At 41.7% G+C, this 25,816-nt stretch overlaps 1 protein-coding gene across 1 annotated transcript in view; it reads right to left on the minus strand.

Annotated features, from left to right (window-relative positions):
- Nucleotides 1–1,770: 1,770 nt before the first annotated feature.
- Nucleotides 1,771–25,816, minus strand: part of LOC311234588 (uncharacterized protein) — a gene marked incomplete at its 3' end in the record, with an annotated part of 45,031 nt that continues 20,985 nt past the window's right edge. The window contains exons 10-15 of the mRNA XM_084321835.1: nucleotides 25,121–25,233; nucleotides 19,361–19,490; nucleotides 10,243–10,392; nucleotides 10,035–10,113; nucleotides 2,165–2,265; nucleotides 1,771–1,949 (exon numbers count right to left, since the gene is read on the minus strand). Coding sequence (XP_084177961.1) covers nucleotides 1,771–1,949; nucleotides 2,165–2,265; nucleotides 10,035–10,113; nucleotides 10,243–10,392; nucleotides 19,361–19,490; nucleotides 25,121–25,233 — 752 coding nt within the window. The remainder of the gene's footprint in view (nucleotides 1,950–2,164; nucleotides 2,266–10,034; nucleotides 10,114–10,242; nucleotides 10,393–19,360; nucleotides 19,491–25,120; nucleotides 25,234–25,816) is intronic.

Below are 25,816 nucleotides of genomic sequence, written 5' to 3' on the forward strand. Positions count from 1 at the left end.
TATGGCCTGTGTAGACTAAACTATGCACAGAATTATGTCAGTCTACAAGGTCCGGATTCTACATGGTCCGGCAATGTAGACCTTGTAGACTCCACTACAAACCAATTATCAGTGAATGTTCATGCATTTTTAAGAAGGGCTACTTCCACAAAAAAAGAAAGAACTCACCAAAACATCTCAGTAGCACGTTATCTAAATGTTCCATTTCATATATGGAGATTCATATTTATTTATTGCATGCATTTCTACATTTTATTTCCTATTTTGTTTATTGATCCCAGTATCTTTCTTTCTTATGTGTGGAATTCCTGAAATCCTTCAAACAGCGCTGACTAGTTTAACTATGAAAGTGTTGTACTCGATTTCTCACATGATGGCCCGTCCTCAGCCTCCTAGATATTCAGGACATTTTCTTCAGCCATTCTGCAGACTTGCATCTCAGTTAGGTTATGCCCTCTGCTGGTCAGACAACTAACTGCAAAAAAACTGGTTCCATGTAAAGAGACCACATGAGGCTGTCGAGACCTTTCTCCTGCACTGGCACAGTGCCAAGCATGTTATGGTACTAAAATGCACTGGTACGTTACTAAGCTGCACTGGCACAGTGCTAACCTGCACTGGCAGTGATAAGATGCACTGGCAAGGTTACGCATGTTACAGAACTAAGCATGTTACAGTGCCAAGTCTGGGGAGTAGGGATGCCCCCCGGACCCCGGTTCTAAACGGGAACCGGTACTAAATTAGAAAAAAGCGGAGTATTGATAAGCTCCGACGTTATCGGTACTGCTATCGATACTAGAAATTATTATTACCATGAGTTTTTTTCCCCAGAGGAATTTAAACGTTGCCGCAGCGAGCCATTATTACTCACTCACACATACACACGGGTACTTAAGGGAGGTGCCAGTCAGTGGCTCCGTGCTGCTGAAGCGCAGCACACACAGACCGAGCTCTGCGCTCGTCATAGCGGAGAGAGCAAAGCGCTCGAAAGTCTGGGTACACTTTACGAAAGTCGATGCCGACGACGCATGTTGCCACAAGTGCAATAAAACATTTGCCAGTAAACTGGCAATACAAGCAATTTGTCAAAACATCTGTTGTCAAAACATAACATTAGTCTGCAGAAATGCGCCGTTTTCGCCTGCTTTGCTCACAGTGTTCCATCTCCATGCACGTCCACTACAGGTAAGCCAAGATACGGAGTTAGCTAGGCTAATAACGAATTATTATGAATAGGCTAATAAATAAAATATAATTGCTTAGCTACAAATATATTAGAAAGATGAAAGATCTTCAGGCTGAGGCTGCAGCCACCATGTCCCAGCCCACCCCTCCTCCCTCTACCACCACCAGCAAGCCCAAAGTCCCTTCACCCTAGCAGCTAGAGGAAGGATGACAGTGTCACAGCCTCTACTAATAACATGGAGTATTGAACCGTTTTTAACAGCTGGGTATTGGGTGGGACTTTCTAAATAAAATACAAAGTCCCAAAATAGTTAATTTATCTGACTGCTTGTATTAATTGATAAAACAGTAGCCATGTGCAGTAATATAGTTATATAAAATAATAATAAAGCAATGTCGATTCTGTTCTTAAAACTTTTTTTTGCTAAATAAAAAAAGAACCGTTAAGCAGTATCGATAAGAGTAGTAGTATCGATAAAATCCTAACGATACCCATCCCTACTGGAGAGTGAAGCCAGGTCAGCGGACACTTTCCTAGTTTGAGTTTTCTATTTAAACACGGCTTTAGTCAGTAAAAATATAAACTTACCGTCCTCCCATCTTGTAGCCTCCTCCTCCGTATCCACCTCCACCTCCACCTCCATCTCCTCCTCCTCCTCCTCCAAACCCGCCACGGCCTCCTCCTCCACGATAGCCTCCTCCTCCCCCACGCCCCCTGAAGCCACCTCCCCTGTCTCCTCCAAAACCACCTCTGCCACCACGGTCTGAAAACACACAACCACAGCAGGGACACGTCACACAACCACAGCAGGGACATGTCACACATAAGACGGCATGAAAACCATAATGGTTTTACAAGATTTGGCTCCCTTTATTAAAACCCTAGAAGCGTTTGTAGCAGAAGGGGTCTAATGTACATTATTAACACGAAGACCCTAAGAATCCTGATTCATATTAAAACAGATGTTGTCACCGTCACCTCCTCCTCCTCCTCCTCCTCCTCCTCCGCTGTCTCCAGGCTTGGGCGTGCCACACTTGTTGCATTCATACCGCCGTGCAAAGTTCATGTTGCCACAAGAACTAAGGGAGAAAGAAAAGGTCTGTTAACAATACATCATCAACTTTACAGGTAATGGCACTCAGGAGCGTGGTCTGGTTAGGATTAAAACTGATGCGTGTGTTTACATGAGCCTAAAATTAAGTTTACAAAACATTTATTAGGAGTGTAACGGTACACAAAAACCACGGTTTGGTATATACCTCGGCTTTGAGGTCACGGTTAATTTCGGTACAGTGAGGGAAAGTTTGCAGAACGTGGCTTTCCATGTTCCACTCAGGGGTGATGTAGTGCACAGTTAACAGAAAACTCCCCAACATTTTGGGAAATTAGTAGTAGGAAGACGTTTGGAACTAGGCTAATGGAGGAACCTACCGGTACTTCCAGTGACTGACGCTAAGCTAGGCTAACGGACTGTGCATGTCTTCCTACTCCTACTGCATGCACAGAGAAGAAAAAGGGTATGCATCTTCTTGTCTAACTCCAGGGTAGATGCCAAATAAGCTAATTTCCCAAAATGTTAGAGTTTTCCTTTAAGCAGGGCTGTCAACAAATATTCTATATTCAAATGAATAATAAGACTGGTATATATATATTAAAAAAAAATGTATAGGTTTGTTCGACCCGAGATAATCAAGGAAATAACATCAATATTTTTCGCATAGAATATTTTCAGCAGCTTTGACAGCGGCTGGTGTGAGCTGGGTATTGTAGTTTTACGACATTTCCACAAGCCCAACTCAGATAGAGTTTTCCCCCTGGACGCTGTGTGCATTTGCCATGTCTCGCCCAGGGATTAAAGCAAAAAAAATCTCCTGACTGACTTTTTTTCAGGCCAAGTTATATTCTTATTTTAATCTCCACTGTATTTTTTTTAATAGCGTTAGAGTTTTAAGGGAGCCTACTTGTAGAGCCTACTGTCCTGACTGACTATAGACCCTACTGTTGTGGTTCTTGTGCCAGGCAGGGAGGCTGTGTGCTGAGAGAGCGTGAATGCAAGTCTTGTGGCTAGCTTCTGATTGATGGCGTGTTAGCACCCTTTTCCCATTACTTTGAACCATGAACTAAATAGCTTGTTATCATACAAACAAGGGACTAAACACATTTCGCAATTATGCCACAAGAACAATGCACAGTCTCCTCCCCACCGTTTGTATATATTTTTACCAGGCACCCACCCCCTCCTAATGTACAGTCTCCTCCTCATCATATGTAGGCCTGCCGCGATAAGCAATAAATCGATTAATTGCCGCGATAATTAAAATGAATGCAATGATTTTGACGGGTGCGATTAATTGCTATTTGCGCGTTTGTTTTAATGAGGCGGACCCAGTGCCCCTTGTCAGTCACTGTCCGTGTTGGGAGGCGGGCCGCTGGCTTTACTACAGAGCACAGCACAGGAGCTCCGTGGGGCTAACGTTACCCCTCATTGTGTCTATTCTACTAGCATTAACGTTACTCATACAAACAGAGTAAAACACAGTTTTCAATCAATCAATCAATAACAACATTAACGAGACCCTCGTTGTGTCTATTTTGCTAACGCTAACGTTACCTCTCATTGTGTCTATTCTACAAGCGTTAACATTAGCTAGGCTGTCTATGCTAACGTTAACGTTAGCATTAGGTTAACAAGCTGTAACGTTACCAGTCGCGTCTATTTGCTAACGTTAGCATTAGGTAATAACCGGTTTAAAATGGATGGTGATTACCTCACGTTGTGTCTATTCTACTAGCATTAACGTTACTCATACAAACAATCAATAGCGAGTTATATTGATCACGCTATGTACGATAGCCATGCTAAAACGCTAGCACAACATTAGCACCTAACCTAACAACAAGCCTTAACAAGTCAGCGATCTTTTTGCGAGACTAAACTCTCCGCTCGGTGGCAAATTGTGTTGATGTCGGTTTTGTTTAATCAATAAATGAGGCAGAATACACAGTGACTGTATCCTTTGTTTATTGCACTTGTGCCTGCTGCAAACGTGACTTTTCTGGTACCCAAAGTACCCAAAAAGTACCTGATAATCACAACAATACTTCCGGTCCGGTCGGTGGGCTTCAAAATAAAAGTCTAAAACACCGGAAAAGACGGAGCGGTGGGCTTCAAAATAAAAGTTTTGGGAAATAAATTTCTCAAAAAAAAATTCTCGAACTGGTCGCAATAATATCGCTTATCGCGATATTTTCGGGGGCAATTAATCGCCCAGCAAAATGTGTTATCGTGGCAGGCCTAATCATATGTATATATTTACTGTTAGGATCTCTGGGTAACAGTACTGTATATTTGCATATCGTATATGTGACAAATGTAACAGTACTATACCTGTAAGTCATGTATGTCCCTATGTCATAAATGTCATGATGTCATGTATGTTGTGTATGTCATAAATGTCACTATGAATTGAAAATGGGGGACCCTGATGTAAACAAGACAAACGTCTTTCTCTGGTCTGCATCCCCTTAACAATTGTGTGTATTGCTACTGGATTTACCAGATCCAGAGTGAATGAATGAAAACTTTATTTAATACACGAGACCCTCTTCTTGGGACCAAGTAAGGTTTAGTCGATAATCCAATGTACAGTTACCCCACCCCGCCTAGTCCCAACCACCTCCAATGTATAGTCCCCCCACCCCACCTACCCAACCTCCTCCAATGTATATACCGTACTTTTCGCACTATAAGCAGCACCTGACTATAAGCCGCAGCAGCTAAATTGAATGATGTGTACATATATAAGCCGCACTGGACTATAAGCCGCATGTGTTTTAATGTTTAATTACCATATGTAAGGAGTGGAGCTTGCGGCTTAATTTGACTCAACACGGGAAACCTCACCCGGCCCGGACACGGAAAGGATTGACGGATTGATTGCTTTCTCAATTATGTGAGTGGTGGTGCATGGCCGTTCTTATATTGAGCTTTAAGTTCCCACCTCTACAGAGAATGACTCCCATTGGGACACAATACTGTCGGACAAATAACATTAACTCATTTACAAGTTGTATTAAGTTTAGCAAATAAGGGAACAGATTAACATTTCAATGCAGTAAAAAAAGCAATATTTGGATTTTCGGGTTTTGTCCACATATAAGCCGCACCGTTATATAAGCCGCAGGGTCGAAAAATTGGGGGAAAAGCCGCGGCTTATAGTCCGAAAAGTACGGTACTCTCTTTTTTAGACTATTTTTGTATCACAAACAATACTGTATTTGTAAATCTGGTATGTCATAAATGTATAGATGTAGCAGTATTGTCTATCTGTCTGTCATGTGTGTCATATATGTTATGATGAATTGAATGGGGGACCCTGATGTAAACAAGACAAAAGTATTTCTCTGGTCTGCATCCCCTTAACAATTGTATGTATTGAGCCGTACTGTATTGTACCCATTCTGCAATCTGTTAATAAAATGTTCAATCAATCAATAAATATTTAACAGATTGCAGAATGGGTACAATACAGTATGGCTCAATACACACAATTGTTAAGGGGATGCAGACCAGAGAAAGACGTTTGTCTTGTTTACATCAGGGTGCCCCATTTTCAATTCATAGTGACATTTATGACATGCATGACATTGACATGACATAGGGACATACTACAGGTATATAGTACTGTTACATTTGTGACATATACGATATGCAAATATACAGTAATGTTACCCATAGATCCTAACAGAGATTATATACATATGATGGGGAGGAGACCGTACATTAGGAGGGGGTGGTAGAAAAAAGATACGGTGGGGAGAGAATATACGGTGGGGAGGAGACCGTCTACAGATACACCTGTGTGATGTTGCTATGGAGTTAAGCTAATAAACGTATACTCACAATCACAGCAGGGGACTCACGTATTGTAACACGACAATGACAAACGTGTTGTTTCCGTTTTTCTTTTTGACATAGTTGCGGCACACTGAACAAGTTAACAACTCACCACTACAGCCCCCAGTAGCGCTGCCTAGCCAGTCTCTTCAAACTTCCTCTCCTCTCGAAACTTTTTGTTAGGTGGTCCCGCTGATCCTTTTCATCTGAGAAGCCCGCGTGGGTTCTCTTTTTAGTGGCCGGCTTACTCCTTCCATTTAACCGACACTATTATTAGCTAACGTTAGCTACTCGGTATAGCAGCGAGTGCAAGCAGCGTGGTGGCTGTGACGTCGGGTCAACAAGCAGAGTTAACGCGCGAGGCTGCAAAAAAGGCGACTCGTAGAACCAAAACACAGCAGTTTTTAATTATTTTACATTACTATTTTGTTACCCTGCCATGTGGCGGACAGACTTCTCAGACCTCGCAAATGTGTAACTCGCCCAATAGCCTGCAGCTGCAACCGCAGAGCGAGCCTCCGGAGCGTAATCCTGTCTCTCGAGTCGCTGAGTGATGACTCTGCTTGGCGCGATAGATTATTTTTTCATATTTGGCGCCTCTGATTGGCTCAATTTTCTTTCAATCTGTATGCATCTACAAATCATATTATACCAGGTAGCCAATTCCGTCAGACTGCGAATCAAATGGACGGATCTCCCCAATCAAATTGACGGAAATCCGTCTGGAGACTGAACGCTTTAATGCATGGTCTCGCCCCTGCATCAACGGAGGCACAGTATTTCAATACACATCTGATACATCCTGCGCAGGTATAATCACTGAGGCCACGTCTGGTCTTTGTCAGAAGCGGCGCATCGTGTGTGTGTACCAAATGCTGGCAAGAGAAAGGAAGAATTTAGTAGTAGCGATACCAGCACTACTATGAAACGGAGTAAAAGAAGTTATGATCCTAAATACTTGGCATATGGATTTACTTGGACTGGCCAAGAAGATGACCCGAGACCAGTGCGTTTTGTGTTACGAGATCCTTGCTAAAGAGAGCTTTAAACCAAGTAAATTACAGCGGCACTTGGAAACTAAGCATCCTGAATATAAAACGCTGATCATCTGTAGCCACATAGAAGGGCTCATTGATCAATTTTGGAATTATTTCCCCGAAAGAAAGAGCACAGACAGAGCAGACAATTTAAACAACTGGATCCAAGATCCGTTCATTGCACATGACACAACAGGCCTCCCACTGTCTGAGCAGGAGGTGTTGATCGATCTTTCTTGTGACGAGCTACAGAAAGTCAAGTTCACTGGACAGGCCCTCGCAAAGGAACGACTACCCAGTGCTGTGTAATGCTGCGCTGAGAAAGCTTGTCCCGTTTGCATCAACATACCTCTGAAGTAGGGCTGGGCGATATGGCCTAAATATGATATCACGATATTTTCTGACCTTTCGGCGATACACGATACGCATCACGATGTTTCTTTTTTTCCCCAAACAATTCATTATGAGGCTTACCAAGACAGTATTTGAGTTTGCAAGCTAACATTAAAGACAAAATAAAATACCCATGCATTTAGCATTTTTATATTATATATTAGATTTAGATTATTGGATTATTAGATTATATATTGCATATATTTAGCAATGAGATATTATATGATTTAGATATGAAATATGATGAATTGAAAATGGGGGACCCTGATGTAAACAAGACGAAAGTCTTTCTCTGGTCTGCATCCTCCAGTCCACTGTTGACTGTTGTTGTATTGAGCTGTACTGTATTGTACCCATGCTGCAATCTGTTAATAACGTTTATATTCATTCAGTCGGCAAACAGAATCATTTTGATTGACAGTCGCGTCTGCCAATTACGTCACATCGCTTGCACCCGCCCTGCTGTTCTTAGCACCAATCGGCAAGCGCGTATTCATTTTTTACTTCCGCCATTGGAGAGCTCAATGAAAACAACAATGGCAGCGGTAGCTCGCCGCGGCCGACGTTTAGCTTTTAGCTCTGCAGAATGACTAAACGACTGGAGGCATAATGATTTTACTGCAACGGATGTTATAATAAAAGCCTTTCCATACATCTGTCTGATTGAAAACGTTATTAACAGACCGCAGAATGGGCACAACGGAGTCAGCACGGGCTGAGATATGAACGGCTAATGCTTGCTATATCTAGGTCGACCTCGGTCGTTGCTATGTAAATACGCTGATGTTATTGAAAGTGTAACTATATAACGTCAATGCCACAAAACGAATGCCTTTGTTATCATAAGTAGTAACTTTTGATGCAGTAGTGTGTGTGGGGCGGCGCTGTTCAAAAGTGTCAACGTGTGGACCAGATTGACGCAACACAAGCCTCTTGGGCAAAACATCACGATATCCACGATACGTTTAAAAAGTGAATCGTTAATGAACTGTACCCGATAAACATCACGATATCCACGATACGTTTAAAAAGTGTATCGTTAATGAACTGTACCCGATATTTATATAATATCGTCATATCGCCCAGCCCTACTCTGAAGCGGGATTCTCGGCTCTGACAAAAAAAAAATACAGATCTCGCCTCAGAGTAGAAGCGGATCTACGCCTCTTTCTCAGCACAACGCAGCCATGTATCATGGAACTATGTTCAAATGTACAAGCACACCCTTCCCATTAAATCTCGTTTGTTTATTCTTGAAAAGCGCATGTAAACGCATTAAAAAAAAATAAAAAAATCTGCCAACATATTTTGGCTACATATGCCTTGATCGTTTTATAAATGTGTATACAGAAACAAAAAAAAATAGGGCTAGGGCATAACACTTTCAGCGCCAGACCCAATGATAGTCGGGTTATCTTGCCAGCGGTTGAGCGCCATAAGAGAGTATAGTCGGGTTTTCATTGTTTGTTCTTTTTTTTTTATTCATTACAGGTTCACGGACCTCAGTGTTACCATAGGAAATCATTCCGAGACCTCTAGAGTGCAATACCGGCCACATCCTGCTAGGTGGCAGTATAGCCCACCCTTTGAAACCTTATTTCACACCGTGTGTTACATCTAAACCCCTCCGGGTGGAGAATTTTGGTCCAGGCAAGTGTAGCGGTTCACCCGATCACATTGGACCGCGTCCATCGCTGCTCGATGCATGTGTTGTGCCGGATTATGTCGGGGACCCGATGAGACCAATATTGGAAATCGCGATCAGACAATTGGAATATTCTTTTTGGGATACGCCCGATCAAAGGTAAGGACTACCAGACGTCAATTCCACCATGATCCTACAATGATTTCATATCGATCCAGTCGATCAACGTATGTAGTATTCAAAACGAATGCCGTTGATGACGATCAGAGCATCAAAAATCTACGCCCCCCCCCCCCCATTGATTCATTCATGATGAAACATAATACCCATTATATACCTTTGAATTGGAAATAGTAGCGCCAGGCGAGCAACGCTAACGCTTTTAGCAAAATGCACATATTGCTCCATAGTGCCGTTCTCAGGAATTAGCCAAGATCTCTGAAACTATACAATATTCACCACGGTATAACACACGAATGTATACATGAAAATTTATTCTTTTTCACATGTTGAACGATGGGATAGTTAATGTCAAATGAGCCATAGTATTGTCTCCATAGCTATAATATAGAATATAGATATAGCCCTCCAAACACCACTACGCACAGTGAAAATCCCTATCTCTTAAAGCGGTGGCGCAGTAGGTACCAGGATAGCTAAAGCGGCTGGCGCTGAAAGTGTTAAAAGGTTAACCTATTGGTAAACAAACGTATTGCTGAAAATATAGACAATAACTGCCGTTTTGACAGTTAGGGTTTTTACTCTTGGCTACAAAAAAATAGATTGATTCATACAGGCTGTAGATGGATTTATGGTTTGGGTCCGGTACCGGCAGACCCGTCAGGGTTAAGAGGTTAATCTTGACAGTATACAGACCTGTTGGGACAGGGCCAGTCTCCACCCTTCACATCAAAGCTGGGTCCTCCTCCTCCTCCTCCGCCACGACCCCTAAAACCTATGGAAGACATTCACAACTGCTGAACAGAACCTCAGAATATAAATTATTCATGAATCACAGGCCATTAAGCCAAGCAGATTGTAAAATGTGAGGACATACCTCCTCCACCACCACCACCACCACCACCTCCTCCTCCTCCTCCTCCTCCTCCTCCTCTTCCACCTCCTCCTCTTCCACCTCCAGCACCTCCTCCACCTGCGGCTCCTCCTCTCTGTGTGAACTCTGCTCTCCGTGTGGCGAAAGACACTTGGAGCTTTTTACCTTGGAACTCTTTGCCTGTATGAAGACAGACCCATCAGTCCAAACAACACAGATGAGGGTGACTATTATTTCATTAGATTCAAATGTATTGTCATCATACAGCACAAAATTCTAACCAGAGTGCAAATGCAACAGTAAAGTGCAATAACAATATACAAGTGATTAAATATATATACTAGGGGTGGAACGGTTCACAAAATCTACGGTTCGTATCACGGTTTGGTTCGATATACGTCGTTTTTTTATTTAAAACTCCAAAAATACCATACATCAGCATAAGATATATAGCCTAAAAATAATCCAACTTTTCAGTTATTCTCAAGGAAGTAGTCATGCAAAAACTGAAAGAATGAGGCAGAATCAGGCACATTATTTTGACGGTGACGGTTAGAGCTAGGAGAGGCATTGCTGATTTAAACAGGCTTCAATTTTTTTGGTAAAAAATAAAAATAAAATAAGTTTACCGGTACCTTTAATAATGTTTGGCACACAAAGACCAAACTGACTGAAAAATATAAGTTTGTGCAAACAAAATAAAACCCTTCTATTTTTGTGGCCACAATATAGACAAAGCCCATCAACATAAAGTATGCATATGCTCAACCAGCACTAGACTTTATCAAAAAGGAAAAGTCAGTGTTATTTAAAATAAATCATGTGTACTAAATATATTTTTAATTTACTTTTGAATTGCATGAAACATTAAGTATTCTCTTATGCCGCTTTTCACTGCATGTTACCTAATCGACTCGCTTTTGCTTTTGGAGTGTGTTGGATGCCGTATTTGAAGTGACGTCACAAGGAAGTAAATAGTCAACAGTAACACTGCGTTGGAAGGAGAAGCCCTGATGATATAATATAAACCAACAGCCAATAAATGTGAAGTTATCTTTGAACCTCTGTTGTCAAGCATCGTCAATATAAGGGCTGTAAGCCATAATAATCTAAATTAAAACAAATAAAGGCTTGAAATATTTCACTTTGTGTGTACTGAATCTATAATCCATGAGGGTTTCGCTTTTTGAATTGAATTACTGAAATAAAATAACTTGTCCACGATATTCAAATTTATTGAGCTGCACCTGTATACACATAACAAGCTACAGAGTACAGTGTTTCCCACAGGATTTTCAGAGACTATGGGGGGTGAACCTCCGACCCTTTAGGGGGTTTTGTACATTTTAAAGTTAAATGCATCAATCTGGTGCACTTTGAGAGCAAAATAAAGAGGATCTATGATGAACTTTGTGCTCAAAACACAAAATCGACTAGACTAGTGCTTCCCAATCCTCTCCTCGAAGCACCCCAGCCGTTCAATGTATTTGTTAAATTCCACCACCAGCACACCTTATTCAACATAACTAGCCCTTTATTAGTTGAATCAAGGTGTGCTGGTGGTGGAATTTAACAAATACATGGAAGGGCTGGGGTGTCTCGAGGAGAGGTTTGGGAACCACTGGACTAGAGCATACATTTGAGCCATCAAAGAAATTAAGCAAAAGTGGTTACCTGTGTTGAACTGGTTTATTTTTTAGAAAATAAAAAAATTGTGGATTACTATTATGACTACTACCACTGCCAATACTACCGATACATCCCTATTGGCAAAATTTATATTTTGAGTAGGTATGAGATATATACAGGTATATGAACAGGGATATATCCAACAGTTGTAGATGCATAATTATTAGGGGTGGGAATCACCAGTTATCACGATACAATATCGATTCTTTGGACAACGATACGATATTTGCCGATATCACAAAGTCTGCCATGATACGATTCGTCTGAATGATTACGTTTGCATGTCCAAGTTAAAAAGAAACGCAGTTTTGGCAGGAAAACGCGTTTCCCTAGCGGGAACGGTGAAAAGGTGTTTTCTTTTTGAAAACTCGCCAAAAATGGTGCCATGTAATTTGCGCGAGCCGGATACGGAGCCGTTCTGCCCAATGCCCATGCACAGTAGAGACGGATGCCAAATTCTCCCCCTCACAGACCCATATCATGTCAACAAACCCTTACCACGCAAGAGTCGACTGCATGAGCAGCCCAGAGCTCCTCTTTCAACATAACAAGCATTAAACAAAATGGCCCAGTCATCTATTCACTTTAGTTAATACATGAGGCATTGTCTAATGTTTAGCTACTGATAGCTCCTGATATCATTCGTTTTCGCAGGTGCTGGCTGGCTAGCGTCGCTTGTGAGCTAACGTTAGCTACCTAGCTAACATTACTTTCAGACCATGTTAGTCAAGTTGAACTATTGCTCTGGGGATGCTGATTAATATAACAAGCTACAACAGTCTGCATTCCCTTAACAATTGTTTGTATTGAGCCGTATTGTACCCATTCTGCAATCTGTTAAATAACGTTTACATCCATTCATTCTGCTAGCATTAACGTTACTTCGCTGCTAGCCACAATGCTATACTGGCATATCCCAATCACGTTAGCACGTAAGCTAACAAAATCAGCGATATTTTTGTGAGACTAAACTCCGCTCTCGTGGTCATTTGTTTCATCAACAAATGAGGCAGAACAGTGAATGTATCCGTTTGTTTATTGCACTTTATTTCTTGCTGAAAAATAAGTCTCGTTCAACCTTTCTGATTGGTTGAAAATGGCCTTCATGTATGAACTACATCGCCACCTACTGCTTTGACATTGTACTACATGTATATAGTAGACGAGACAAAACGACTTCTAACTTAACTCTTACTTGCCTGCAGGGAGCGAAATTAACTTTTTGACTCACCGGCCAGTGGCGGGTAGATGGGAAGAATCTACCCGCCAAGCATATTTCTTACCCGCCAACTTTTTTTTGATAAAATTTTTTTTTATTATTATTTTATATAGATTTTTTTTTTAATAAAATATATATATTATATAATCATACTTGTGATTGTGTTATCTGCGAGACATCGCCACCTCGCTGTCTGCAAACAGCTCCACTGTCTGTGTGTATACTCGAGTGGCCTCCAGCTCCAGCAAGGATTCTCCGGGGGTGCAGCTGGACCCTAAACCAGCGTTTCCGTTAGCCGGTAATTACCGGTATTTGACCGGCAAAATATGTTGAAGTCCGAATATTTAAATCTCTCCGGTCTTAATGTCCGGTGAAAATAATTCCTCTAAGCACAATTTTATTATTTGAATTGTATTAAAATCGGCTAAAATTAAATAGCCTATGCGATGAACGAAACAATAATTCCATTTTCAGTTTCATTGTTGCGCCGCTCAGATGTGAAACTTATTTTTCTTTTTTTTTTAGCCTGCACGCTCTGGCCACCATAACGACAAACAGGTATACGAGGAAGAGAGAGATGGCGAAACAAGCTAAGCTTAGTAAATATTTCATGAAACCAAGCACAAGCAGGTCTAATAATGACAACGAAGATGAGTCTTCTGAACTTGAAGTCACAGACCGCTGACGCTGATGCCGTGGTGGCTCCCGCGGAAAAGAAACAAAAATGTCGAGCGTACTTTTACTATTAATTTATTGATTGAACCACAAAGAGCATCCCCAGTCTGCTGCTACCGTTGCGAGCCTCGCCTGTTCCAATGGGGATCTATTAAAGTCGAACCAGCTACTAAAGTCGCTGTTCTCGCAGCCGTCGCAGGTACAAAACGGATAGGCACAACGAGAGACGGGGTGAGTGATGAGTGTTGACATTTTTTAATCATATGCAACTGTTGGTTGACTGCCGTGTCACATAGTAATGCATATTATTGATTATAACTAAATGTAGGCTATAACCTATAATGAAATTAACAAATGCGTTACACGCATGTGGCTCGTCCTCTACGCATGTGGCGACGAGCTAGCAAACGAGGCAATGTGATGATCAACTACAGTTTGCTGTGTGTGAAGTTGAACATTATGATATGTGTGACGTGTCTGATACAACGAGGTGAAGCGATGTCTACTCGAGATTCATTTGGGGGTGCGTGTGACAGAGCTGCTGCAGCGCAAGCCTGCGGGGCGGGAGCTTGATGCTGGTAGCGTATCGCACTAACTTGAGAGGCGAGAGATAGTAATTTGATTCTGCAAATCAATTTCTCATTCTTCGCTTGATGTAATTAATACACATGTCCAATTATAACGGAATTCGTTAGCTCATAAAAATGTGATTATAATAGACTGCCGTTTAAAACTCTGACCGGAATATCTCGAATATGTCCGGTGATAGAAATCTTGCAGGACACTCAGACCGGCACGAATATGTTCTAACGGAAACGCTGCCCTAAACGCTACATTCAGCATGCAAAAGAATTCTCCGGCGCTGCACCTGGACCCTAGTCAGCAGCCCTCACTCATGCGATGTAAACCAGGGACTCGAATACGCATGTTGTTGTTGTAGGACATTGATGCCAAGAGCTATCTGTAGCTACTGCTGGATGGCGTTGGGACAAGTGAACTATTTAGTTTACTGCGACATTTCGTAGTGACTAGTTACCTAGCCAACGGAGGTATTATGCACTGGACTATTGCTGGAGGATTTGTTGATGTCGGGAGCTATCCGTAGCTAGCCGGCTGGATAACGTTACACAATGCCTCGTGTATTAAACTAAGTGAATAGTTGACTGGGTCATTTTGTAACGGTAGCTAATGTTATCTCACGAAGGTCCCACTGACTAGACTAACGTCACGGTGAGGCAATAGCCTCTGTTTACATGCAGGCATTAGCAGCAGCAGCAGTGCTAACTAACGTCACGGTGACTCGGAGGCAATAGCCTCTGTTTACATGCAGGCATACAGAAACAGGTGGGGAGGGGCTAGCAGCAGTGCGCGGTGCGCGCTTCATGTCGGCTGAGACAGCGAGTGAGAACTCCGCTAAAGAATTGGATCATGATTTTTGGTTTTCACATGACTATTTGATAGCCCGTCACACGGCACTCAGACGTCTCAGTGGGAGGCGCCAAACGTAAAAACTGAGCGCAAATGGCGGGTGGCGCTCTCTAGTTTCGGTCCCTGCTTGCCTGCCAATACGCAGCGTTCTGAAAAGCTAAATGAAACGAAATGGCCCTAGTGTAACCGCAGCCTAAGAAGTCTGTTGTTTTGACGAGAGCCTTTGAATGAAGGGAGTGGACAGACTGTGGACTGTCATTTTGGATAATCATCCAGAATTTAATTGGCTACAAAAGGTGGTCAAACATTCGCCATCAGCAGTGACTGGTCAGTTCAGGACTGAACAACCGGACGTGGTCACTCGTCCGAACGGCTTGTCAAATGACGCTCGCCAGATGTTTAGTCTTGTAACTTGAGAATGGAATCACGCAATAGGTTGAGTGTGGCGACTATCAAAAGGCTGCAAATTCAACTTTCTAACAATGTATTGGTTGATCGGCAAAAACGCAGCCGACAGACGAGGGCAAAGTGCTGCGACAGCCCGTATTCGGGCAGTCCGATCCTTAACACTTTGAGTGCCGGAAACGTAGATGTACATTTCTGTCACGGTATTTCTTTTATTATCTATATCCATTCATAATTCAGCAGGACACCTTGTGCATACTGTTCTGAGTGTGTCTAAGCTGGCAGACGGTTTTATACCGCCCTCCAACGCCTTCGGCCAGTAATGCACCCGGTTAGAAATGGGTTCGTTTGGACGTGTGTCGGAGGAAGCATGTGGTAGCCTCCACTCTCCCAGACCGACTGTGGGGGGTAAGTGCGCAGTGACCAGAAAGGGGATTGGGAATTGGCATAACGCATTGGGATGGGAGAAAATCGGAGGAAAAAGGAGGGGGAAAAAGATTAAAAAAATTAGTTTGTTTATTTTCTATACCAAGCTGCGGCGTGGGGGCAGGTCATAAACACTCGGGCAAAACACACGCTTATAGGGATGGCTTGGACAACTGACCCCTAGGGGGGTCCAACGACGCTCCGCTGCGCGTCGGGCCTAACAACCACCCCTAGGCGTCATCTAATGAGTATAACACACTCCTGCGCGTGATGTAATGCTCAACTGCACACTACATCACCCCTGAGTGGAACATGGAAAGCCAAACTTTTGAAAAACCTGTACCGACCTGTAACTTCAAAACCGAGGTACGTACCTAACCGTGGTTTTTGTGTACCGTTTCACACCTAGTCTGTAGTCATTGTTGTAGTAATGATGTCGAGGTTCCATTGCGATTATCTATATAGAATGTTGTATTTTGTGTGGATCCCAGGAAGAATAGCTGCTACTTCTGCTGGAGTTAATGGGGATCTCTCTTAGGAGTCAACGGGGCGTATTTAGGGCTGGGCGATATGGCCTAAATATGATATCACGATATTTTCTGACCTTTCGGCGATACACGATACGCATCACGATGTTTTTCTTTTTTTCCCCAAACAATTCATTATGAGGCTTACCAAGACAGTATTTGAGTTTGCAAGCTAACATTAAAGACAAAATAAAATACCCATGCATTTAGCATTTTTATATTATATATTATATTTAGATTATTGGATTATTAGATTATATATTGCATATATTTAGCAATGAGATATTATATGATTTAGATATGAAATATGATGAATTGAAAATGGGGGACCCTGATGTAAACAAGACGAAAGTCTTTCTCTGGTCTGCATCCCCTTAACAATTGTATGTATTGAGCTGTACTGTACCCATTCTGCAATATGTTAATAAAGTTTTAAATCAATCAATAGGATTTTAGCATTTTTATGAAACTACTGTATATTTGTATGTCTCTAAATGTTTTGATGAATTGAAAATGGAGGACCCTTATGTAAAAAAGCCGAAAGTCTTTTTCTGGTCTTCATCCTCCAGTCAGTCCACTGTTGTTGTATTGAGCTGTACTGTATTGTACCCATTCTGCAATCGTTAATAACGTTCATTCATTCAATCATTCAGCCGGCAACAGAATAATTTTGATTGACAGTCGAGTCTGCCAATTACGTCACACCGCTTGTACCCGCCCTGCTGTTCTTAGCACCAATCGGCAAGCAGCGCTATTCTTTTTTTACATTCCTGAATGCCCTCCATTGATTTTAACGAGAGCTCAGCTCAACGACAACAACAACAGCTCACCGCAGCCGACAAGTGATTACTAGCGCACCGCAGCATGACAACGAGGCATAATGATTTTACTGCAACAAATGTACGCACAACTCGGCACGGACTGAGATATGAACAGTAACGCTTGCTATCTATGTCGTCATCGGACGTTGCTATGTTTGGGTAAATACGCTGATGTGTAACTATATAACGTGTAACTATATAATGTTGATGCCACAAAACGAATGCCTTTGTTAATCATAAGTACTAACTTTGATGCAGTAGTGTGTGTGTGGGAGCGGCGTTGTTCAAAAGTTTTAACGGGGTGGACCAGATTGACGCGACACAATCCTCTTGGGCAAAACATCACGATATCCACGATACGTTAAAAAAGTGTATCGTTAATGAACTGTACCCGATATTTATATAATATCGTCATATCGCCCAGCCCTAGGCGTATTGCTCCCGTGGGCGGAGAACAAAAGAATTAGAATGTCTTCTAAATGCTCTAAACGTACATATTTTCAGAAATCGATAAAAATAGAAAAATGACAATTTTCGAGTGCTTTGAGATGTACTATATATGTCTCATTACTTGCTAAACATAATACGACTTGTAAATACGTTTAATTCTTGCTAGATGGTATGCTTGTAATTATTTCCGTTTGCGAGATAACTACAGCGCGTCACGAAACGCACATACACGCACGAGCGCACACACACAAGAGAAGCGTGTGCGCTGTGAATAGGTGTTAGACCCCCGCGCAGAGGTGAGAGGTATCAGAGACTCGCTACCCCCATCCAAATTCTAAACAGATCGGCATCGGCTTTTCATAATATGTATGAATTATCTCGTGCAATAATATCCACGGGACACTGAGCTGCTTCGCAGAATAATGTGGTGTGCGTGTATGTGTGTGTGTGCGCTGAGACGCAGCGTCGAGGCGAAACTTGTGTCGAGTCTGCTTCTATGTATGCTTCTTCAGCGCGAGAGGGGGTGTTTCTCACGGTCTGTCGTTGATAATCTGAAGAGGTCCTGCATTATTATTATTATCATTCTCGGGAATACACGGGACCCGACGGAACGTTAATTTATGTATTAAAAGTAGTCCAACATGCTTTTCATCAACATAACTGGCAGAGACAGAGTGCGTGTGTGTGTGTACGAGTTATGAGTTATCTCGCAGTTCATTCAAGCGCGCATCACGGTGATGACAGCTCTCTAGAGTAGAAAGGTGCGCTCACAGGGGCGTAGCTGGAGATTCTGGGCCCCATGAAAGAATCAATTTGTGGGCCCCCAATCTATTAAAAAAATGTGGGGCCCCCAATTATAAAAAAAATTGGGGCATTTGCTGGGCCCTTGGAATCATCCTAACCCCCCCCCCCCCCCCAGCTACTCCCCTGCACACACACACACACTCTCTCTCTCTCTCTCAAACAGAGAAATCAAAAGAAATCAGTACATTACCTTGTATTACTATTGTAATCCAAAAGTGATATATAGGGTTGTTCATTGTACAATACAATTGATACAGTTGATGTTTCTTGTTGATTATTATTCTCTATGTGTATATGAGCATTTTTTCAATACCCAACTATGTAGTGGCCGCTTGTCGCTAGGCTAGGCCTCCTGCTGGGTCCATTCACTGGAATAACAAAGGAATGACTGGGCCTTTGCTCCAGGTGTGAAATGGTTCTAGTGACAATGATCACATTGAATTCTGGGAGTGTAGTTCTCTCATCAGATAGCTGAATGAACTTTGATCAAGTTCAAGTCCTATCCTGAAAAGTTGTTAGGATTTTACCAGAATGTTTGATAGGACATTGATTGAAAACTATCCTCTCAAATTTGACAATTGATGGCTTATTTTGAAGGTATGAATCTGTAATTTTACATTATGTAACAAAAAAAAAGAGAATATTCTGAGAAGGTGGAGCTAGAAACTTTAGACCTCAGGGGGTTAAGTGTTTGTGATCCTTACCGTCAAACCATTCGATGGCAGCTTTGGCGGAGGGTGGGTCATCGAAGGAGACCGTGGCTTCTCCTTTGAGTCTCCCTGTGGCCTTGTCAGAGTACAGGTTGATCATCAGCTGGCCAGTCTTCTTGTTTACCTACAAAGACAAGTAAACACCATTAGAAATCTACCAATACCACTAAATACCTACAGATAACTTCTTTAACATTTATATACATGCCTAGGTGTATTTCTCCATTTATTTTAGGGGTGCCAAAGTTAGCGAGTGAATGCAAATGTGAATTAACGCCACAAATAATTTTGACGCACAACCTCTTTAGCCCGAGCGGTCCATCGGCGAACCGCAAATGACATCATGTCATAAATCAATCTCTCCAGAGTGTATGACATTAAGTAGGGTTTTTTCCCCCAAATGTATCCAATAGTAAAGACCCTAACCACAGCAGTCGGTGTATATTTTCAACAACACGCGTGTTTACTAGGGATGGGTACCGAATTCGGTACTTTTGAGGTACCGAACCGAAACACGCCGGTACTACAGAGTATCGAATCAAGTGAGATACCGAGAGAGAAAAAAAAAATTGTCAACGTTCACACGCACAATATATGCTTACCTAGGATTTGACTTGATTCAACAACAAAGCAGTCGGCGCAATGGCAAGCCGAAAACTGTCGAAATTGTAGTTATTTGAAGTTTGGATTTTTTTTTCACGACTGAAGTAGGTAAATTACCGAAAAAAGGTACCGTTGGGTACCGGTATCGATTCAAATGTGAAAGGTACCCATCCCTAGTGTTTACCAATAGGGTAAAGTGTTAGTGAGATTTTAGTTTATGGAATGAGTTTATAATTTAGCGAATATCTGCCATTTTGAATTTGCTAAACGTCACCGATTGTAGTCATATGAGAAGAGGTCACCCAGAGCTCTCAATGAGCGTTGAAATTTCAAAAAAAAACTACAGTACCCACATTTTTTCTTTTTTTGGGATTCTCTACCACAAAACTGAACGTTATTGGCATATATTGGAGCACAATTAGTGAGTCTACCTTCTGTGAACATTTAGCAACAATCCATGTTGCAAATGGATTAAAAATGGCGAAGCCATATCCATTATAAGAATGGAACTGTACATACAGTAGATTTTATTTGCGGTTCTTCAGTGCACGCCTGGAGATACTAAATCCAAATTGAACTCTTGCCATTTGAAAGAGATTTGGCCCGATCCATAGATGTGCGAGTTGGCTATAATAAGGTAATTTATAGGCCTGGTATTCTATAATAATATTTCAAATTGCATGTGTCCGGATGGCAGAATTCAGTACTGCATCTACAAAACCTTCCGTTTAATAATCTTCCCTTTATAATTAGCTTAGATTTTTTTGTACACATGATCTCAAGGTGCTGAACAAGCTCAGCTTCACTGTCAAAGATGCAAAGAAAAACATAATTTATATTCCCCTTTGTTTCATCACAATTTACTAGGGGTGGAACGGTACGCATTCGAACCGTACAACGTTCGGTACGACCGCCACGGTTCAGGGCATGCGTGTATTGTTCGGTTATTGGGATGCGCAAACAAATATGCACATACCCAGAGAGGCAGTAACTAAGTTAGCCACGCGCTAGGCTAACGTTAGCCACGAGCTAACCATGGAAACGCTCACAGCAAAGTGATTCCACAACACCAGTACCATTAGTGGGGAAGGGGGGTATTGACGAGGCTTGACAACAGAGGTTCCAAGATAACTTCACATTTATTGGCTGTTCATTTATATTATATCATCAGGGCTTCTCCAGGTTCCAACACTGTGTTAAGTTTAAGTTTCTTTAATAGTTGTCATACAGAAGTACAGAATACTTTCATACAAAATGCTTCTTACTGTTACACTCCAGAGACTGTGCTAGACAAGATAGTATCAAATAACATAGTATAGCATGTAATTTAGAAGTAGAAAATGAGGTCACAGTGTTCAGTATAGACATATGTACAATGTTCGATGCAGAATAGACGTAACTGAGTTACCATATAATATACAATACTATGCAGTGTACTAATGTACAGTACTATATAGTGCAAAGCAGAAATGGGATGAGGTACAATTTACAGTAAGGTGTACAGTAAGTACTGTGGTTGACTTATTTACTTCCTCGTTTGAAGTCACTTCAAATACGGCTAACAAGACGCTCAAAAAGTGAAAGTGTGTCGATTAGGTACCATGCAGTGAAAAGCAGCATAAGAGAATACTTCATAATGTTTCATGCAATTAAAAAGTAAAAATATATTTAGTTTGTTTAAACTAAGTTAATACTTTGACAAATGTTGCCTATATTTTTCATCAGTTTGGTCTTTGTGTGCCAAACATTATTTAAGGCAAACCGCTGTAAACCTTTTACCAAATAAATGAGAAGCATGTTTAACCCATTCTCTGCCGGAGCTTATATCCATCCTTGTAGCCTCTCTGCCAGCGCTATTTGTCTATGGAGATGTTCACCTTCTTTGCAGGGCTATAACTTTTTAAATTGTATTGCTAAATTGACATTACTATGGCCCATTCAACATCAATTATCTATCGTTCAGGATGTAGGAACGTTTAACTTTTTCACACAATAATACGGTACTCTAGAGCAGGGGTTCCCAAACTTTTCAGGCCAGGACCCAGAAAATAAGGCGTCAAGAGAGCCGCGGCCCAATGCACATAGTCAGGCTTTTTTTTTTTTTTTTTGCCAGGCGACCGATTTTTTAAGCCAAATATCACTTCAATCCTATTAAGTTAGTTCAAGTTAGTTATTCATTTATATGTGCTATTTATGAGAGGGCTAAATTGTTGAAAAATAATGATAATAATAATAGCCTCATTAAAATACTATTGTTGCTTCGGTTGTTTTCAGCGTTTTATGTGCATAATCTGTTATTTAGTTTGAAATGTTCGTTGAAATAAGTAGATTTTTCGTTTTTGTTTATTTATTTAAGTTAATATAAAATCATATAGTCACATTTTAGAATACCGAACAGTGTTTTGTGAACCGTTCCACCCCTACAATTTACTCAAGCCTAGTAACGCACACAATATTTCTGACACTGGGAATACATTCCCTGAGATACAGAGATGTCCCTAGATACCAAGAAGAGGCAAATGGACATGTATTTTTAGGCGGATTCAGAAAATATGGCGAGGGCTCAAGGTAGGGCTGGTCGATAAAACGAAAAATATTTTAATAATCGATAAAAAATTTCTAAAAAAATATATTTGTATTGTGACCTGCAACAGGGCAGAGACAGTGGACAGACTTGTCTTTCTTGCAACTTAAAGTAATGGCTTTGCTTGTCCAAATGACAATACAGACCACATTAAGATTCATTTTTCTCTTATTTTGTTTGCTTTTCAATATAAAATACAGTTTGAAACCGTCTGTACACAGTAGGCTATGTGTGCTAGCAGAGCTAGTCGCAAGTCACGGTGCATGGTGCGGTGGTTTGTCCATCAAAAGATAGAAAAAAAACGAGCAGAGCCATAACTGTTCTCCCCTGGAGCCACATCCACTTTTTTTGGTACTTTCGCATTCAAACCAGCTGCAGCCTGAGAACGAGTGTGAGGGGCTTTAACACTAAAGATGGGGGCAACGACAAAGAATTGCTGCAAAATAAACACACATTGTCGTTTAAATACTAATAAAAATAAATTATCGATATCGAACGATATGAAAAATGTTAGTGATATATCTTGATAAAATTGTTGGCCATATCGCCAAGCCCTAGCTCAAGGTTAAATCAATCGTTTTTTTGTCCGATACAAAAGCCTGTTCCTTTCTTTAACTCATTCAGGGCCAACCACGTAATATTAAGTTTAGTTCGTTTCTTTTTCTTTTCGATTTTAATATCCTATTCAATGTCACGGAGCTGTATTTTGCCTGGAAGAGGCATATTGGGAGGTGGTGCAGTACCGACCAGATGCTAGTAGTGGTGCCATCTCGAGAATGCAGTAACCCCTGTTGCAGACCGGAGTTGCAGACTTTTCTGTTAGCCTGAAGCGAGGGCTTCACCCGATCGCATGGAATACTTTTTGGGACGCCCGATTCATTATACTGTGGAGGGTTATGGCGTGGGCCAAATAGACATGATCTACCAGATGGCGATCAAATAATTGGAAAATTATTTTTGGAATCCAACCGGCCAAAGGTATGAGCAATTTGACGTCAATTTCAGCTTGATCGTGCAAGGATTTCATAGCCATCCGCCAGATTAGCGTATGTTGTGGTAATAACAAATGCCTTTATTGGCAATCCATTCATAATACTGATCATATGCATTTGGATTTTTAACTATCGTATGTAGGGACGAAACGCCAATGGATTTAACGTTATTAGCGTCGCGCCTTATAAATAGCCTCACAGGAATGATCCCAGATAAAATATAGATTTAGCTCTACAAACGTGACGCACAGTGAAAGTTTGTAATGGAAAGCTGGCCCAACTACAGCGGGCCCGTCTAATGGCTGGCACCCATTGAGTTAATGGAAACCCTGTGTGGGGATTTAAAGGGGACATGTCTTGCTATTCCTTTCACTATTTGGGCAACTTTACACAATTCCTGTGAGTCTATGGAACACATCTGTAAAGTTTTTTTTATTCATTGTTTTGCATTTCTAATCAAATACTCTAAAGAAGCCTTTTTCCACCTCAAGATTTCAAGCCGTTTTGGGCTGGGCTCCGCCCTTAAGTGCTTTGCACTGACAGACAGAGAGATAGAGATTGAGGGGGATACTAATTAATTTCACCGCGGGGGGGATAATCCCACGGGGCAATGCATTGGTAACTTGTTTCAAATGACAATATGTACACCTGTGAATATTATTGCACGGATCGGAATACGGGCGCGCGCATGCGCAATGATATTTTGACAGTGATATGCGAGTGCTCCCGACTGCGAGGGAGAGAGAGGGACACGGAGCATTACACACAACCTCCAACCGCGCGGGGGGGAGGAGCTTCTCTCGGGGAAACACAAGCGAAGCTCCTGCCCCGCGCAGTCGGGTAGTTGTGTGTAAATGCTCTGTGTCCCTCCCTCCCTCCCTCTCTCTGCTGTCTGTCGGCACCCGCACAACACGTTTGAGGAAGTGTCAGTATTTCCACTCACTCTGTTGAGTGAGCTACAACCATAGATCGGCTCCTTGCTACTTAGGATAGCGAGTCAAATCAGAATGGCTTAGTTCACTGGGGAGGATATTGTCTCAACTGAATTGGATCAATCTGCCAAAATGAGAATTAGAGACAGACCCCATTGATACAAACCACCATTGCTAGAAAACAATGCTAAACACTGGAAAAGGCTATTTATAAGATACGGGACCTTTAACTGAAAGTTAAACTGTAAACCGTCTCTCACATCATAATAACAAAGCCATGTCTGCTCCCTGCAGATGATGTTAGGTGGGGGAGGGGTTAGGTGTGTTGCAAAGGCCTTCTGCATGCATCGTTACGAGAAACAGCTCCAAGCATTTGAAGCTCAGTTGCCCTAAACAAGCTATTGTGGTATCATCTTGGTTAATAAGACTGATTGAAAAGTATTTGTACAAGTGATGGCTTATTTTAAAGGTATGAACCTGTACTTTCATATTATGTTTAAAAAAAAAAATACGTGAAGATTGCCCAACAAGACCTAACGTCTGTGCCTGGTCACATATCTATTCTGAGGCAGTCCCTTCCATCAGATCCATCTATGGTGTTACGAGCAACAGTACTCATACAGGCTTCAGCCCTCATGCCTACCTTGATGATTCCAATCTGCTTGAAGTAGTTTCCCACTTCATCAGGAGTCACTTCTTCTCCTAGACCCTGGACGAAGATGGTGTTGTTGTCAGAGTTGTCCTGTTCCCCAGCTGCTGTGGACGAGACGAGACAAACACGCATTAACTCTCTGCCACGCTGGGAACGGGATATGGCTATTGGCTATGTGCTTCCACGCATTAAACCAATGGGGTCGTCACCTTGTTTGCAGGGCAATAACTATATTATAGCTATGGATGCAATACTATGGCCCATTTGACATCTGGTATCCATCGTTCAAGATGTGAAAGATAAATATTTTTTCCATCCATACATTCCCGTTTTATACTGTGGTGAATATAAGTATTTAGAGCGGTTTAGGGTAATTCCTGGGAGGCTAGTAATGTAAATGTATTGTATTAAATCCATTGGCATTTCATCCCTACACATGCTACACTTAAAAATTCTAATGCATATGCGGTATTATGCATGAGGGGGGGGGGGGGGGGGTCGTTTCTGATTAATTGATGGTCAATAACGGCATTCGTTAGTACAACCCCATACGCTGATCAGGGCGATGGCTATGAAAACAAGGCACAATCGAGCTGAAATTGACGTTATGTGGCCGGTGGTATTCCAAAAAGAATATTGTCCATTTGGCTCCCGACATGAATCGGGGGTCCCGAAAACTATTCAATG

The sequence above is a fragment of the Notolepis coatsorum genome, assembly GCF_963971535.1.
Source record: "Notolepis coatsorum genome assembly, chromosome: 1".
Lineage (NCBI taxonomy): Eukaryota > Metazoa > Chordata > Actinopteri > Aulopiformes > Paralepididae > Notolepis > Notolepis coatsorum.